Source organism: Melospiza georgiana, chromosome 3 (genome assembly GCF_028018845.1).
Source record: "Melospiza georgiana isolate bMelGeo1 chromosome 3, bMelGeo1.pri, whole genome shotgun sequence".
NCBI lineage: Eukaryota > Metazoa > Chordata > Aves > Passeriformes > Passerellidae > Melospiza > Melospiza georgiana.
The window spans coordinates 58,316,221-58,335,336 of NC_080432.1; the positions used below are offsets into that span (position 1 = coordinate 58,316,221).

The 19,116-nt window shown below is 34.5% G+C and overlaps 1 protein-coding gene across 4 annotated transcripts in view; it reads left to right on the forward strand.

The window, feature by feature from the left end:
- The window catches only part of RYR2 (ryanodine receptor 2), a 379,393-nt gene that overhangs the window by 224,597 nt on the left and 135,680 nt on the right, over positions 1 to 19,116 (forward strand). For all 4 annotated transcript variants that reach the window (XM_058020341.1, XM_058020342.1, XM_058020343.1 and 1 more), the window contains 4 exons: positions 897 to 1,056; positions 9,355 to 9,502; positions 12,100 to 12,308; positions 14,218 to 14,392. In XM_058020341.1, coding sequence (XP_057876324.1) covers positions 897 to 1,056; positions 9,355 to 9,502; positions 12,100 to 12,308; positions 14,218 to 14,392 — 692 coding nt within the window. The remainder of the gene's footprint in view (positions 1 to 896; positions 1,057 to 9,354; positions 9,503 to 12,099; positions 12,309 to 14,217; positions 14,393 to 19,116) is intronic.

Sequence of the window (19,116 nt, forward strand, 5' to 3'; positions counted from 1 at the left end):
TACAAAATTGTGTAGAAAATAATTGAGCAATTATTTAAGCTAGCCATTCGTTATACACCCCAGGGTGTAGAATTTCAATGAGAGAATGCTGTTGTTTGTTTTCCACAGACTCCTTTTGTTTCAACCAAAATAGCTTTGTATGCTGAAGGAGAAATAGAATCACTTAAGCTGGAAAAGACCTTTAATGCTTTATGTCCTCTATTGGAAGTTTGCTCATAAGTAAAGTAGGAGATTAAAGTAGGAGATTCCTATAACTAATGGGAAGGGAATAACTTTATAAAAGTAGCATTCCTAGGAGTGTTAAAAAGTGAGGAAGCTGTCTTTCTCTTCTGAAGTCATGCTTAAATTTAGGCATTTGCTCCTGTGATTTGAAGGAGAGTTAAGGTATGAATTATTATGAAAACATTTTTAGGTGGATTTCAAAACTGGTCTTGAGTAAGCCATTTGACCTGCTCTGTCTCTTAGCATCCCTTTATGCAACAGGAAGAATCTATTTTCTTGTTTCAGTAGGAAGTAGATAGAATTTAATAAGTATTGTCATCTGCTCAGAGGTAGAAATAATATTGTTGATATAAGCATTTAGATAAACAGCATCTTAATCTACTACTTTGAATATGTGGCATTACTAAAATAATTTAAGAACAATTTTAGTTTAGACCATTTTGCATAGCTTTCATTACCAATTACTTCATCCTATCATGATGCAATTAGCTTGAAACAGAATCAAATCAAAAACAAATCAATAATCAAATTTAAATTATTATTCTTTATGTTCAAAGGCAGATATGATACTTACATAGATATGTTGCATAGATGTTATTTCTTTCTTTAGTGGTTTCTCTTACTTTTCAGCAAGAAAAAAAAAAATAACTGCAAGTTCTGTTTTCATTCAACAGCTATCAGTTGTTGAGTGGATACAAGCCAGCACCCATGGATCTGAGTTTTATCAAACTGACCCCCTCTCAAGAAGCTATGGTGGATAAACTGGCAGAGAATGCTCACAATGTGTGGGCAAGGGACCGTATAAGGCAAGGCTGGACATATGGCATCCAGCAGGTAAGTGCTAACTTCAGACACTTTAAACAGCGCTTATCTATTGAGATATTTCACAGCCAAATGGAAGTAATGGTGACACACAGTCAGGAAAAAAACAGCTAGTGAATGCAAGTTTTTCAGCCAAAATAAAACCCCAACATAATTTAAAGCAATCTTGCTAAATAGCAGTATGAGACTCTTTTACAAGCAGTATTAAAAAACTTGGTGGTGTATTCTTGTATGCTATCTAAATCTCAGGGTGAGAAAATTGCATGCAGGAAGCTAACATGCTCCAGTATTTTAGGATATGTAAATATTGACTTTCACTAGGGGAATCATTTAAATGTTTGCAGTTCTGAGAATTGAATAATTTTGTTTATCCAGGAAAATAAGAATGTAAACTTCTAGTAATAACTTGGCTGACATGTTTTATTTTTGGCAGAAGACTTGAACTGAGAATAGTTAAGTCAGTCTCAAAGTTCCAGTCCTACTTTAGTTGTTCTGCTCCAGTGAATATGAATATTATTTGGTAGTTATCCCAATGTGTTACAAGGGAGGAGAGTAAGAATAAAATATAGTGGATTGCTAAAAGGAAAACTCAGGTTCTTTGGTTTCTTTAAAAACCATAAAACCAGTCAATTGGGTGTACCATGAGCCTAATTTAGCCTAATTTGCAATACATCTGTTTTCCCTTAAGATTTTCTAGTCTTTTTGTGATTGGTTGTGAATTTTATATACAGAAAGGTCTCTTCATTTCTGTTAATAAATGTGTGGTAGCATTTCAGAGTGAAAGTTTAGGACAATTTACCCTGGAGAAAAAAAGAGTTTTCATGGTTTTGTGCTGAGAATAAAAGGTCATTATTTTTGCAAAAATGAGATAGAGCTGTTTTGTAGGTACATAACTTTTTTTCCTTATTTTTGACAAAAATTTGAGTTTTACATTTCAGTGCCACATATGTCAAATTTTGTTCCTCTACAGGACCAAGATTCATTTTATTTGCAGAACTTTTGTGTAAAATAATAAAATAATCTGGGTTTTTATATATTAAGCACTTCACCTTATCACATGCAGGTATTGGAAAGGTAACCCCTAGTTAAATTTTCAGATATTTTTTAAGCAGTCGGTGTGTATCAATCTCTGATACACACTCTGATATTCACTCTTTTGACTTCCAGGTTATACTCTGAAAGAGTTTTAGGCAAATGCTTCTGCTCTAAATCTTGACTGGGCTTGGGTATATATGATGAATATTTAACTGCTCTTCCTTATCAAGACAAAGACAGGTATGGGCATGCAGAGAGGAGTCTGCAGAATTTAAAAAGCTTAAGTGCCTATGAAACTGATCACATTTGGAGTTGGAAAGACAATTAATTGGGAGTTTTGCAGTCCTGAGTGCTTATGCTTTAAACATCCAAGAATTTTTTTACTGACTAAAGACTTTTGTGTGCTGAGTTGTGCACTGTTGTTGAGAATGCAGTGTAGTGGTGTGGTGAGCAGTGTCATAGTTATGCTTTCAGCAGAATATGATTGTAAATGTGGACAAGAGCTCAGAAATATTCATGACCTTCGGGAAGCAGATTTGCAAGGTCAACAGTATACTTTACTCCCTAATTCCTACCAGACAAGTTACCACAGTCTCATGGATAATTAAACAGGTAGATGATGACCTTTTTCAATAATAGTATGTCTTGCAGAAGGTGCTGTGCTTTGGATATTGATGTTGATTTGTTCTTAATTCTGTAATCTTTCTCTTTTCAAATATTTCTTTTTCTTCTGGAAAATAGACCAACAGCTGAGTTTCAGGAGTTCTTACAATACACAGATAACAAATACCATTTATTAAAACCCATGAGAAGAGAGCAGAAGGGCAAGGTGCTCCTTTCTGGGTGCAGTACAGAGATGCCTCTCATTTAGCTGTCATATATATCACATGGCAAGCTGCTTGCTCTAGGTTATCCACGTCTGCGTGACTCCAATGTATTTATTTCATGGGCTACATTTTGTCACCCCCTCATATTACTGTGACATGCTTTGGTACTGGAGTGATACAGTGACATGATGTTTTGCTGTATAATACTATAAACAGATCTTGCAGAGCTGTAAAGTAGTTTCTTAGGGGAAAGAAGCTTACAGATGCTTTAAAGTAGATGAACCAATCACTGGGAAATATATTATGGACAGCAATCGTGCTGTGGCTGTAGGATGAATTGAATAATCTAGTAGGTCTGTTCGGTATGAGAGCCTCATCATTTTGGGATTATATAAAATGAAAAAATTAAAGGGATACTCTCAAGTAGTTAAAGGATAAACTATTTCTTTCTTTAAAAACTGTTGGGGAAAATGCCTTCCAACTTCCAGATTTTTTTTCCTCTTTCTAAATCCATTACTGCTTGTCAGGCTTTTTTCTTAACAAGATATAACAAATTACATTTTTTGCATGACTATATACAGTACTTTTGTTCTGCTACTGCAAAGCCAGCCAGGAGAGGGAGCACAAGTTACCTAACAAATCTTGTTCCCAGAACTGTCCTGACAGCTGTGATGACACTGATCCCAAACACGTATTTTTTGGTAGCACAGACTCATAGTTGCTTGTTGCTCCATGAAGGGAGAAAGTAGAAGCGAAACAGGTAGGAAAAACATGTATTTCTGCTTAAACACATTCAGTAGCAAAAGTAAGTGGAAATACAGGGAGAAAAAAACAGTATGAAAATACTTGACAGTGTCCCTTTAAGGGAGAACATGATTACATGCAAGTTGGTAGTCTTGGAACTGGGGAAATGGTAAATGTACAAGGACAGATACAGGAGTTAGATCCAGGCAAAAAATCAATATAGCCTTGCTGTAAGTGAATTAAAATAATCTCATTTGTGCTACAAGAGAAGGCTTTTTTTTATTTTTTACCTTTCTTTATGGATTTTGATATTAAGTCCTGTTGTAAGTACATGAGTTTTTTCATTTGGTAACTTTTAAGGAATTTTTCATAACAAGATAATGAAAAACAATCTAATAGAAAATATTCAGAACTCATATAAGTTCATCCATGAATTTAGGGTATATTTTGGAATATCCATGATCTTAGTGTATTTTTGACATTCATAAAACTGTGATTTTATGCATACAGGAGAATCCCAACATCCATATGAGTAAGGGAAAGACAGAAAAGAAAAGAGTCAAGCTTAGAGATAAGAAAGCACATGACAATAATTTAAAATACATTGCCTGCCTCGTCCCTTTTCCTGAATACATGACACCTAGGTCTCCCCACTGATTGTAGAGAACACAGGCAAAGATTCTTTCACATTTTGCTTATATACATTGCCACATATCCTGATAGCTTAATCAAAGGTTATCTTGCTTTTTCTTCGTATTGCATTGTGGTCTGGCTAGAAAAGCCAACAATCAGAAACTCCATTTATACTGAAAAAAGAAAAAGTATTAAAAATCTCACAGCTTTAACAATTGTTTATAAATATTGGCAACTTAAAATTTTCCTTCTGCTCTGTGAAAAACATCTTAAAAAAGATGCTCTGAAGTTCCTGTCCTAGAATAGTCAGGTGGTATTGCTAAACAATTATATGAAATCTTCTCTTTGGCCCAAAAATGCAAGACATTTTGACCTTTTAAAGTCAAGTTCTTATTTTTTCAGATGTATGGAAAGTATATGGCATCATTAATTAAGATCAGGTGTTGGTCCTCTCAGGCTGCCTAAGGCTGCAATGCAGAAGAGGCATTGTTCTGGAAAGTCAGACTGGGTGAAATATGCATGCGTGGGAAAAATCAAGTTGTTGCTTATTTTTTCATTAAATATATATAAAGCCAGCATCTTGTCCTTGTAAAAACCACTTACGTTACCTCAATTTGACATTTTACATGATTTATACTGATATATTAGTTCCTTCCATTTATAGTCAGGGCACATTCTGCTAGGCATTCCATATGGCTGTGGTTCTCAGTGAAGATGGCAGAAGCTGTGCATGTATTACTAAGGATACACATACTTCCAAGGTTAGAACTCAGCTGCTAGTTGTATTCCAGGTGAGGAATACAACCTCTCCTTTGTTTAGGTGCATTTGGATTATTAACATTGCTAAGAATATGGCTTTGTTGTGCTTCTGGTTCTAATGCTCTGGACTTTGAAAATTGCTTTTTTAGTAAATGCCAATTTAGAATTTTATTTTTCCTTTTTTATGATTTTTCATTTTCATGATTTCTGGTTGAGCATGAGCTGCTAAGATAGGTGTGGAAAAGCTAGCCCTCTGGCTAGCAAGGCATGAAAGGTATGTGCCAGATCCTGCTGGCAGTGCCCGTGCTGCACACGCACATGGTGGCTCACTGGTTTTCTGGCAGCACTGCTGGCAAACCTGCCCTGTAGCATTTGTTGTAGCAATTGCTCAGAAATCTTTGTGATAGTGAGAGGTGTAGATATATGGTGTCGGTAGAGATCTGACAGCAAGCAAAATCAATTTACAGCTGTGAAATGAGGGCTTGCTAATGGTGCAAAGGGAACTGAGAAAACAGCAGCATATCTGTCTCACTGGACATGTGCTGAAATACATTTGTTATGTGCTTGTAGTTTAACAGCCTTGCTTATGAGAACAAAATCATTTCAGTAGCACACAGAATATGTATCTGTACAGCTCTTATACTTTAAATCACAAAATATGGGCTCCTAAGAAATTATCATATTTTTTCTTCATTCTTCCTACTATGTTTTAACTTTTCAGTATTTTCCTATCTTTCTTTCAGTTTAGCACTTACCTACATATGTTTCTGGTGACTTTTTGTTCCCTTTAGTCTAGTGGTCTCTGCTATTCCTGAACTTCTTAGAGATTTGGGAAGGTCCAGCTGTTCACAGCTTTGCAATACATTATTTATAGCTCTGAAAACTACATGATTATTTTCAAATGTGTTTAAGAGGTTTAGATGATGCTTTGTTTTTTTGCTACTGAATTAGTGCTGGAGCACACAAATGAATTACACACACTGCATCTCTTAATAGGTTCTTTTAGAGCTATTTCTAGAATTTGACTATAGTTTTCTTGTTTCATTCTTACATGAGATCTGTCTGTGCAAGTTCCAAGACCAGCTGTAGGTCCAATGCCTCGAGATCAGTTACCAGTTACAGACATGTCACAGACTCATTGAAAAAAAAGAATGCACTTTACATCTGACACGTGTTTCCTTGGAGTTACTTTGCAGCAGTGTTCTTTCCCTGTCACAGAAATTTTAAGAGGCTTGTTGATGTTTTTTGGTGTGTATGTTCAGGTATTTTTTCTGTAGTTCTTTTCCTTTTAAGAGCTACATGTAATTTAAAAAATTAATGCAATTAAATTGGCCCATTGTTGACCAATTATTGCCTAATTGACATTCTTATATACCCTAAGAAAAAGTGTGAGTGCCCATTCAAATAGTTGTTTGTCTACCGTTTGCTATGTATATCAGAATCTGTCGTGTACACTGTGAAAAGTAATACTGACTTTTCATGGTCAGTGCTATATCGCTGATGTTTAACATCATTACTTCCATCCAGGGCACAATCTGCCAGGCATCCCAACTTTTTATGGTTGCAATGTTTTCCTAAGTAAAGTAAATTAAATTCTAAATTATTGATGGATATTTGTCACATGAAATGAAGACAAAGCTGTGTAATAAAATTCATAGGCTTTTTTCCCTTTTTTTTTCTGTGATATGATAGGTTCTGATTTCAAAACAAAAAGAATAATATAAATATCATGTATGCTACCCAGCTAAAACCATTTATCTATTAACAAGTAGTTGCCAGATAAGCTCTGTACCAAATAGTCTTCTGATGAATCATTACTGTCAATTCTGGAAAATTCTGGCCAAAAAAACGTTTAAAAATTTAGGTTGAATGTTAAAACTTATTTTACCAGTCTACAATAACATCTTTGTATTGAGTAGGAGGAATTCAGTCTCCGTACTGCTTGGAAATGTACTCGGTAAAAATTACCACTCTTAGCTAATCAGTTTTCTTGTTGACTTGATTGCGAATGTGCAAAGCTCAATCACTGCACAGGATCATTCTCTACACTTACACCAGAGAGGTGCAGAAGGTCATTGGCACTAAAACTTATGATAAATATAACAATAAGAGTGCTTAATTCAGAAATTATTAACACATTCAAAGTTTAAATAGATGTGTAATAAGAAAAAAAAAAAGAACCAAGTTGGTAAAAGAAAAATCTTTTCTCACATTCAAATTTAAAAATGTAGCCACAGTCTTGAATAGGTGAAAAAGGTCACAATGTTATTAGAAAAAAGGTCACAATGTTATTAAATTAGATCCAAGGAAAAAATCTGTAAAATCAAGTTGGTATAATACATTAAATTTCTGAATTCCTTTTTTTTTCTCTCCTTGCTCTCATTTTGTGCTTAGCCATTTTAAAAGCACTGATACAGTATTTCATTTTATACATTGGTATCAGCTGATTGCCTTTATGTTGATTTGTGTTAATGGTTGTTATGGCAACTACAAATGCATTAGTCTAACACTATATCATTGATAAGAAGTTACATATTTATTGTTCCAAACTTTCATATTTTTAAAGACAGTATTTCACAATGTTTTTTGGATGTAGAATGCTTAACAGGAAATTATTTCTCTTTTTGTGTCCTTTCAATCACAAATAATCAAACTCATAGTATTGCGTCGCCTCAGATGATCTGAGGTTAACTCAGATGTTAATTAATATTAACTTAGATGTTAATGTGAATACTCTTATATAAAAAAATAATTTCTCATAACATTTACTTCAGCATTTGCTTGAAGGACACAGCCCTTTTTCACATCTACCAAATTAAACATTGGATAAAATAGGATGTCAGCTTAAGAATTTGGAACAAATATGAAAAGTGGATCCCTCAAATGGTATTAGTGTTGGCCCTGCCACTGTCCTTTCCACGAAATATAATTAGAGTTGATATGGTTTTGTAATTTGTGCCACCAGCAATGTGTTACCTTTATCTTTCTGTTAGCACTTTTAGCATGTAGGTAATGCCTTAATAGTTCTTCTCCTAGAGGCATAACTTGTAGGACCAGATTTCATCAAGCATTGGTTTATAATTGACCTTTCAATATCCGCTCATTATGACAAGGCAAGAGGCAGATAGTCTCGCATCTAAGCATTTAAAGAGTAGCAAAAGATACCTGCAAGATTTTTTTCAGAATGGATGTTCCATTTCTTCTCTTCTTGAGAAGATTGAATTGAAACCACATATGTTCCTAAAACGAGAACGGTAATGCTGTAAAAGGAGTAAGGTACTTTCACTGTAGACACTGTCTTCTAAAATAATAGGCATTGGCTTTGGACTTCTTAATAAATCTAACCAATAATAAAAGACTCTCAACAGCAGCTATTTTTTATATGCTATGTCCAGTCTGTAATTTTTTTAATCAATATAGTTATTAGGAAAAACATGGAGAGTTCTTTGCATGGTTTCTCTCATTGCCAACAAATTTTGACAGGATGTGAGAAGAAAATGTAGAGAAGAAAACAATTCTGTTACTCACTAAAAATTAGATTAGCCACTTAAATAATCCAGTTAAACACTGCTTTCAAATAGGATCATTTTGGAGTAGAGGAAAACCTAATCAATGTTTTCTAATAAACCTAAATTTCAAAGATTAAACCTTACCAATATTTTCGTTTCAGCTGGAGAGTAGTTAGTGCAATTATCTATTGCAAAAACTCTACATGTGGAACACACAAATCATATTCTTGCAAACCCCTTTATTTTTGAAAAAATACATGTCTTAAATATTTGTTATAGTAAGGCATATTTTTATTATCTATTTGGTAATTTATTAATTAGTGTTGCACACCTCCATTATTTTTTATTAGTAGTATTTTGTTATTTTGTTTTTATCACATTAATTATTTGGGCATTTTGTATATTTATGGTAGTAATGTCAGCTTTAGTTAGAAACAAGTTCCTTTTTATGGTAGCTGCTTCATAAACAGCATATGAAACATAATTCTTTTGACTTTTCTGTCATTCTCTTTGCCTCTATTTTCATTTCTGTGGTTTGTATTATTACTTTATTAAGTAAATTTGACAGAATTTGCAACAGGTGAAAAAATATGAGCTTTGTTTATTTGTGTGTGTCCATTTTTTTAGTGAATTCAGTCTTGTCATTTCTAGACTATTGCAATTTCTCTGATTCCTTGCCCTATTTGAAGTTACATGATTTCAGTTGGTATAACAGTAATTTTTATGGTGTTACTGAAGAATAATCTTGTCTGTAAGATAAAGCACAGTTTCTGAAATTGAACTGGTTTTTCATACTAATGCAGGATGTGAAAAACCGACGGAATCCCCGGCTCGTTCCATACGCTCTTTTGGATGATCGAACAAAGAAGTCCAACAAAGACAGTCTTCGTGAAGCAGTCCGCACCCTTCTAGGCTATGGTTACAATTTGGAAGCTCCTGATCAAGATCATGGTAATTAATTTCGGCTTTTTTTCTCAAAAAAAGGTTAGAATTTTCCACTCTGCTATTGAATTTTTTTGTCCAATGAAACATTTTGAACGGATGTTTCCAAATATAATAGGTGCTTTTCTCCATCTTCTCTTAGATATTAATTTCTTTCTTTCCTTTTTGTTTCCTTTCCTTGTCCTGTGGCCTCAAATGAATATTTACAAAATGTAACATTTTTACATTTTAAAGCAATTATTTTAAAATTAAACCAATCAACAAAATTTTTGGGAATAGTTTTATTTAATGCTATATTTGCTATTTCAACACAAAATAAGAAAAAATACTCTGTAAAATCAGTAGATATGAAGTTTAAATTCCTAAAATTCTAACTTTAAATAGTGAAGAATTCTACAGTTTATGTACAATATTGTATTTAAACACTTAAAGGTACAAGATGAAATTTTCTAAAATGAACGATTGCAAACCAAATTTCTGTGAATAGCAACCTGCAAGTCTATAATTAGATAGATTGTTAGAGCCTTTAAGTTTCCTGGACTTCCTCAGGGCTTGGAAGTTGAGTTAGACTATAAGTAAGTTTTAATTCACTTTTTACAATGTTTTCTTTGAGCTTGCATCATTGCCAGGTTGAATGTTTTATTGATACTGTATGCAGTATTTTCAATTTGAGACATCCTACAGAAGAGAAAAAAAATCTGAAGTAATAACAACGAATTTTTATAGAAAGTACACAACATTTAACTCAATAACTGCAGCATATATAATGTTAAGAAAGTACAAGAAATCAGGAGACATAATGTGCAAACAAAATAAATAGATCTAACCCCTATCAACTCGATTTCAGATGCTCACTTAAAGATAAGGAAATATGGAGTAATCAAAATTAAAATTAGCATCTTTATAATCTGGCAAATTTAGAAATTTTGAGAAATGTGTCTAAACCTTATTTTTTCCCCTTCATATCGTGATAGTGGTTGTTAAGTTTTGACCTATTTATGACGTTCAGTAAAGCATTTCTGCAAAAGACATAACTCATACCTAAAGTGTACACAGGGAACCTACCATTTGGAATTTCTTTTCCAAAGCACATGTATGCTCTGATCCTTTGAGATGCTGCCATTAAATCACACTTAAATATGTGGCATTGCTGAGACCATGAATGTGTAGCAAGGCTGGATTGCTGAACATGTAGAGCAATGTTCCTCAGTGGAAGGGACAGTGTTGGTGGCAAAATGCTGTGATCTCACTCTTAAATCTGCCAAGATGGGATCACTCTTTTTTCCTTAGAATGCAGAGATTGTTGAGCTGGTTCTCTGAATGGAGTTAGTAACGAAATGTAAAGAACACTAGTGCAATCCTTGAATCTGAAAGATGTTATCAAGGTTGTTGCAAAATTCCCAGAGGAAAGGAATTGCAGAACAATATCCCACAAACTGATCTTTCTCCACGAATAAGTCTTCTACAAAGACTGGAATTGTATTCAGCAAAAGATGTTTTTAGTCATTTTGGGGATTTAGATTTTGCAGTTTATGAGCTTGTCAAGTTATGGAGATGAATAAAACATGTCACAAGGATCTTCGTTCATCAGCCAAAATTCATACTGTTATTAAGGGATTTAGAGCCCTCTAGTGGTGTTCTGCATCTCCAGTCAATTTTTACTCAAACATTATTTTGCGACGTTCTTAAGTATTAGTTTTTGTGCTTTTTATTATTATTATTATCTACTGGTTTCCCACAGAAGCTGTATTTTTGGAACTGATTAGACTCCAGAAAGCATTTTCTTACTTAGAATCCAAAAAGAAAACAATTTATCCAGGTACCATGCTTTGTGGTGCTTCATCTGTATAGGTGAGGGTCTTGAAAAGTATTTTTAAGGCATTCATTTCATAGACTATCAAAGAGAAAACTTTACTAATAAAGAATTATGTGGCAGAGAGAGGTGTTGCTTAGAGGAAACTTAATGTACCTCACCTAACTAAGTCAGGCATGGTAGCATGAGAAGTGATGGTTAATTCTCAAGGGTGTGATTTTATAGGCTATCCTAGTGATATTGGAAATGTGGACCTTGATGGGTATGAGAAAATAGAAGAGGAAGGGAGAAGTTCTTAGCATGGCCTAACAAACAGGTGCAAGTAGGTGCAGACAAGTTTGATCTTATAACAAACTCAGGGAGAAGTGGAATTGTGGTGATTAAACTGGAATGCTGACTTTTCAAATGTTGCACAGGCTTTATTTGATACATTAAAAATTGGGGGAAAAGATTCATGCATTTGGCCTTTTTTCCCCCTAATCTGAGAAAAAGAATAGGAGTGATCCTTGAGTCATATATTTGTAGCTGCATTCAGATTTCTATCTTCTCCTTTCTTTGTCTTTTTTTGTTTCTTGTGCTTTTGATTTTTTTTTCCTAATTCCCAGAATGGGCAAGGACTCTTTCCCCACATGGTTGCTCTGCAGGCACAATCTTCTTCTCATGTCTGTGCTCAAAGGGATTCCTTTACCTTTTGCTTTTGCTTTCAATGTTTCTTGTCAGTAATTGAGAACAGTACTTTCTGCATTTTTTTTTTTGTCCCTTTATACTTACTTTTATTTTTTAATTCTTACAGCAACAAGACTGGATGTGTGCAGTGGGATAATGGAAAAGTTCAGGATCTTCCGTACAGAAAAGACCTATGCAGTGAAGGCTGGGAAGTGGTACTTTGAGTTTGAGGCGGTTACTGCAGGAGACATGAGAGTTGGCTGGACCAGGCCTGGTTGTCTGCCAGATCAGGAACTTGGCTCGGATGAAGAAGCTTTTGTTTTTGATGGCTTTAAGGTTTGTATGTGTTTATCTGTAATAACATATTATTACAGTGGCTGCAAAAATTTTAGTTTTTGTGTCTTGTTCCACGTATCATTGCCTCAGTTGCTTTCTCTGCTTTCTTTGGTGTTTCATGACATTATTTCTCTGTCTTTGAGGGCCTAGGCAAAATAACGAGAATCAGAAAGATTAATTTGCAAGGTTTAGCATTTTTATAATGTTTTTTCACAAATTCACATGTTTCTACAGTATATATACAGAATTGATAACCAAAGTGGCTTAATCAAATTCAAAATACTGGCAGAGCTGTAATTAGCTATGACTAATTTATTTAAAGTTTTACTCTGTTGTTTTCTCTATAAGACGCGCCATTTGGGAATAAATATGGTTAAGATTATTAACACTAAGTGTTTTAGGCAAACTTTGATATAAAGTATTTGTAAACATGTAGGAGTTCCAAAGAGTATACCTAGGTTTTCATAGAAATCCTTACAGCTTAAATGAAGTATGATAGAACCACTATCATTTGCTCAAATTTAACTTTGCACAAACAAAATGACCGATTTAAATCTAGTAGTAAAAATATATAGGAAAACAAACCTTTATATTACTGACTGTCATCAGAATAGATTAAATGACTCATTGAAATTTTTAATTTCAGTATGGGGGCAAGTGCAGCAGCTGTCTGAACCATAATTGTTATTATGACTCATTGTCAAATTATTTCTTGTATCTGGTATTGGAATTAATTTTCCTTATTACTGTTAAAGTATGTAACAGAAATCAACAGAATTCAAGATATTCTCAGCAAGATAAAGTTCTCAAGATGTATTTTATGTATGCTGTGGGAAATTATTTCTTTCCCATTCCTGCGCTGCATGAGAAGATTCCTTGAAAAGAGAACTGGAAAGTTATTTTTGTAAAGTGTTTTACATAAACCACTCGAGTCCTCTATTTTTACTGGAATAGCTGTATAGTTGCCTTCTGAATCTTAGGGCTTGATGTTTAGGTCTCAGTCCATAAAGCTATTTTGTTGTGTTTGATTTTAATGGGTTCTTTCCTTGGTTGGAAAAAAAAAAATTGACCTTCAAGATATCAAGAAACGTTCACTGGTTTTGTACAACTTCTAGGATGGATACAGAGCATAAACATCTACTTGTGATCAAAGACTTGAATAGGAATTTTATCTGTTATTGGTTATTAATACTTTTTTTTCCTGTGCTTGGTTACAATAGTTCTTAACAGATGTTAATATATGATGTTAATTTATTTGAACTCCACTCCAAGACCTCATTGTGAGCCTTTGCAGTCTTTGACTTGAAAGTCAGTCAGAGGAATCATGGCCTCAGCTGCTCTGGAATCTATCAGAAGCCCAGTGCTTGTCTCATTCACAGACAGTTCTATTCTTTCCAAAATCTGATATGAGAGAAAGATTAATTTATTTTGCACAAAATATTTTAAGAATTATGCTTAAGGGAACAATACAGATTGTTTGCGAGTAATGAATTTTTTAGGCTGCTTGAGTAAATAAAGGAATTGCTTAAAAGGGGTTTGTGGAGTAGCTATTAAATATTGTAATTGATAGCATATTATTGTGATTAAAAGTCTTTCATGGAGCTTCTGCAGAAAACAAAAACCATACTCTTACGTTTTACTAAAATGTTGAAATAGCAATTTTCCCTGTCAGCTTTCTTAGCAATATTTTATAATGCTGATGTGAGGGGTACTGTCAAGAAGTTAATTGTTGGCTTTCCATATTCAAAGTCAGCTTGGAGTACTCACAGACACAGTTTTGGAATGATATGCTGTGAGTGTTAATTTTAATGCCATCTTAATTGAGGTAGTTAATTATTAGTTCTACCCATGAAGATGAGAACACATACATTGACACTATTTTCCTTTTAAATGCTTCTAATTATTTCAGGCGCAGCGGTGGCATCAAGGTAATGAGCATTTTGGCCGCTCTTGGTTGGCAGGAGATGTTGTTGGATGTATGGTTGACATGAATGAGCACACCATGATGTTCACCTTAAATGGTGAAATCCTGCTTGATGACTCAGGCTCAGAACTTGCGTTCAAGGACTTTGAGGTTGCTGACGGTAAGTACTGTAATACATCATGCTGTTAACTTGCTATTGCCTGGTTTCTGCTCTGACTTCACTTCAATGTGTTTCCTTTGTGTTTCATCTCCCTGTTCTCATCCCCGACCCTGCTTCCCCTGACTTGTCCTTTTTTCTATGTGATTAGTATTAGCCTTTTGGAAAGAGAATTTGCTGGGTGTGACAACGAGGAAGAGGTTTTTCTGTAGTGATCTTTGTGGCTATCTTTTGTTGTGAGACCCTTTACCTGTTTTTCAGGGATGTGTCTGAAGAGACAGATTAATGAATTTAAATATTTCATCCTCACTGCAGTAGATCACCATATAATGTAATAGAATCATAGAAAGTATCATAGAATGGTTAGAGTTGGAAGGGACCTTTTAAGAGCACCTAGTCCACCCCCCTGCCATGGGGGCAAGGACATCGGATTTTATCTAGTACTGAAGTACTGAAATAATACCAAGTGTCTGTCCAATTAGTGAGAAACCGGTAGCGAGTTTAAGCCATCTTAAGGTTTTGTTTTAGCACTGGGAGGATAAATGACATCTGATCCAGTCAGCTGATACAAAACTATCCTCCAAAATAGTCTGCTTAATTATAAAGCAGCAGATTGAGCTTTGTGCTTATTGTAGGAGTCTTGGTGCAGTTTTCAGCATCCACAAGCAGGTGCTAGGTTACTGTCAAAACATAACTTAAGAGATTGCTAAAGGCGGCAAAGATTGTGAGGGTCTGTCAGGTGGCAGATTGATTCTGTAACAAAGAAGTATCTTTGTTTATAAATTTAATTATATACCTGTGTGCAGATAAAAACAGAAAAGGAGTAAGAAATTGTAAGTTAACTGCCTAAAATTTCTGAACTATGGTAATGTCAAAAAAAAATTAAGCTTTAAGCTTTCATTACTTGTAGGTACATATATTCTGGCATAAATATTATACATCTATTAAACAATACAGGTGCAGCTGAGAGATAAAGTTGAATTTTTTGAACAACCAGAGCTCCAGATGCTACTGTTGGTTATTCATCCCTACCCTATTCCCATGGGAAATATGAATTTCATACTTCTTAATTAGGCAATTCACTCTTTGTATTTTAACCACTTTATTTTCATCTGGATTTCAGAGTATTTTACTTTCAGGAGTACTTTGGGAGATTTTTTTTCCTTCCTTTGCCATACATTGGGAATCAGAAATATTTGTATTTTATTTAAAATTACATAATTGCCATTAATTTTCTGGACTGGTGTCTGTTACTTTACTGCCTTTGGATTTCCTTAGATGCTGGGGTAGCATGATGAGGGAAAGGGATATGAGAACTGGCTCATAGTGTTAGTGTTGTATGCAAGAAATCATCTCGGTGCCATTAAATTTTAGTGGCTTTCCAGTTACTAGTTTGCGTACTCTCATTGAGGAAGAGTTTCTGAAAGAAACTCAAATTCCATGAAATTCTGAGGGTAGGCTGCATTTATTCCAAGCTGATGAAATCACAGTGGTGTACTTTTTGTGGTGCTTGTTTCTAGCTGCTTGATCTAGGAAACAGATCTCTCTGCTAAAGAAGTTCCTGGCTTGATGCAGAGCCTGAAGGCTTTGATAACCATGTCACAGGCTTTATGTCAAAAGTCTTAGGTTTTCCACAATATCCTTGTAACTCACATTAAGTTCCTTTAGTATTGCTTTTGTAGGAAAGAGCTTTACCTTTGAAATAAGATGTCCTAGTTAATTTTCAAGGGAATGTGCTGACTGATCTGATATCTAATAACTCCAAAGCTATGTTTGAAATTATTATGGCTGTTTAATACACAAATATTGGAGGAAAAAGGAGAGGGGAAGGGAAAACAACTGAATTGTGCCTTGAGTGTGTATGTGCAAACACACATATGCAATACCCAAAAGAAATTTACGGAGTTTTTAAATTTTTTTTTTTTCTTTTTGGAAGGCTGGCTTTAGTTTGATTTTGTTACTGCCTCTTGCTTAACAGCACTGAGACCTTTCTGCAGGTTACTTCAGTGAGTCAATCATGTGCATGTTTAATTGCTGCAAAAAGGGACCTTTCTCTTTAGAAAACAGTTAGAATTTCTGATGCAGCCATACAGTAAATCAGTCCTGTAGATTTAATTTACTTAGGAACAATGAAAAGGGGATTTGATGATCTGCCAGCTTAGTAATACAGCTTGTGCTGCACGTTAAGTGGTACTACCAACAAGAAGAGCTCTTCGGGATCATGGAAGATGAATTTATTTAAGAGATATCACCTCAGTAGTAAAGTTGATAAACATAAGGGTGCCTTATTATGCATTTGTAGCAGATAAATTTGACTGTAGATATGAACAGGTACACTCGTACAACCCAAATCTTATTTTGTCAAGTCGTGATTTCTGAGAGCAGGAACTGTTTGTAGTGTTTGACAGATTGAATCAGGAGGTTCATATTGTATTCTTGAAAGTAGGGAACATTATGGAAAGTGTTGCTCTCCTGTGCTTTTGCTATATGTTAGAGACAGTGCTAGAGGGTTACTTTTCTTGGGGTAGTGTTTAAGTCTTCTTACTTGTTTTACTGTTTCATACAGTGAAATAAAATTTTCTCCATAGCCTAGTAATGTATCTGGAGATAAGGAGCCAGGTTAGGGGTAAATAATCTTTTTATGTAGCCTCCAGCTTGCAAGGGTTGCATGGTATCTGTGAATAATAATATTTAAAATGGCTGGATACCCATTCAAAGATGGCTATTGAAATTCATTATTATTCTGTAGAAAGATATGTAGCTGTCTTAACAGCACACCCCCTCTGAGATGCTCTGTCTTTACCATGTATAGAAGAGCCCTAAAACACCTAAATGACAACTAAATAATTGAAAAAAATAATGCAGAATTTCACCAGAGATGGAAGTAAGGTCAGGACTGGGACTGGTGTTTACATTCCATTTATAGAGAGCCACAGTTACAATTGTGTTCAGGAATCAGCTACATGTACAGTTCCTTCTGTTATCAGTGAGAACTGTATTGGTGAGAGGGACTGTCATCTTGATTTCACATTGCCTCCCTTGGCAACTTTCATGGGACACACTACATTGAGTAAAAACATCAATGACAGCTTTACCTGTGTAGGAGTTTTCCCCATGTTTCTTTGTTTACTTTCAGGGAATCTTGCAAATGCTAATTTACATTTTATTACATTTTATTTGTGTGTGTGTTTAAGATACTTGCTTCATATCTAACCTGTGTGGAAGGTGTGGAGATTTTTTGAAACCACAGGTAGGCAGAAGAATTACTGTTTTTTGGGTGATGAAATGAGAATTGTAAGGTTATTGAAAACAATTTTGATTTTGGCTTTGCTGAGCAACTTATGCAACAGCTTGTGGATTCCTTTAACTCAACCTAGTAATTGTCCCTATTAGAGCTGCTAGGCTTTATCATGGCACATATCTCTATATGTAAATGTGATTTTCCTATTTATGTGTTGTAATACACATAATACAATTATGTTCTGTTTAGTGCTAGAAAATATTTGCATTATTGTCCATCTCTAGATTTGCACTAGCAGAATTGACATTTATCATGTTATCTATTATTGCTATGTTGTCTGAGGAGTTGATGCCTTGTCATTTAAGAGCCAAGTTGTGAAGATAAAAATCTGGACTTCAAATTATGGCTAATAGTGTTATGTCATTAAATTTGTCATGTCTAATGTAAATACATATGACAACCAGTCTTGTGTACATGTAGTAAAAGCTTCCAAAAGTGGTACTGAAGGCTGATAATGTGTCTGATGGACAGTAGTTCCTGTAGATGGTGCTCTGGAGTTTGCCATGTCTCTGAAGAACAAACAGCAAGAATAGACTTTTTTTTTATATGGGCAGCCTAAAGAAAAGTGAGGAACTACTTGATATTTTGTCCTTATATTTCAATATGTGTTATGTTCATGTGAATCAAAATCACTGAACAGAACTTCATGTTTCTTGTTGATAGAAAAGAAAACATTTTGTTAATAACTAGGTGAAATGAATCTGCATAGTAGTTTATAGCTGTGGAAATTGAAAAGCAGGATGAAAAGAAATAGAAGAAATAAAAGATTTTCTTAGGTTTTTAGACTGTGAAGCTGAAATCAAGACAAAGAAAAATTAAAATGTGCATGCAGAGCAGATGTATGGGAAAAGTGCCCTTGCCCATTCTGGGGAATCAGGGAAAAAAATTGTAAAAACAAGTTACAAATATGTTCCCTGTGCTAGTGAAACACAAGATGAATACAAACGTAAAACTGATTCAAAAGGTAAGACAGAAAAAATAATCCCAAACCAAAATACCTTAAATTTCATGAAGCTATGGTGTCATATTGTCAGTTCTCATATTCCAGAACCAGAGTTTTCTGAATTTTAAAAATATATTAATTTTATCTTTAAAAGAAATCTATGACATACACTTTGTGCATATTTGTAGGTTTTTTCCACTGTTAGAGCTTCATGGACAAGCACTGTATTACTTTTGAAGTAAGAGTCTCTCAAAATACAATGAATAATGACATTTTAGGAGGAATACCTAAAGTAGTGAGACTTAAAGTAAAATTGGCAATACTATGCCAGCTCAGTAGAGAGATTAATGAAGAGCTGGCTGTCTGACTCTGCGGAGTAGGTTGAGTGTTGCCTAAAAATGTCCATGACTATTAGAGGGCTTTTATTTTCAGAATTATACTTAAGATACATTACTTGGTGACATACAAGATGTGATGTGCTGT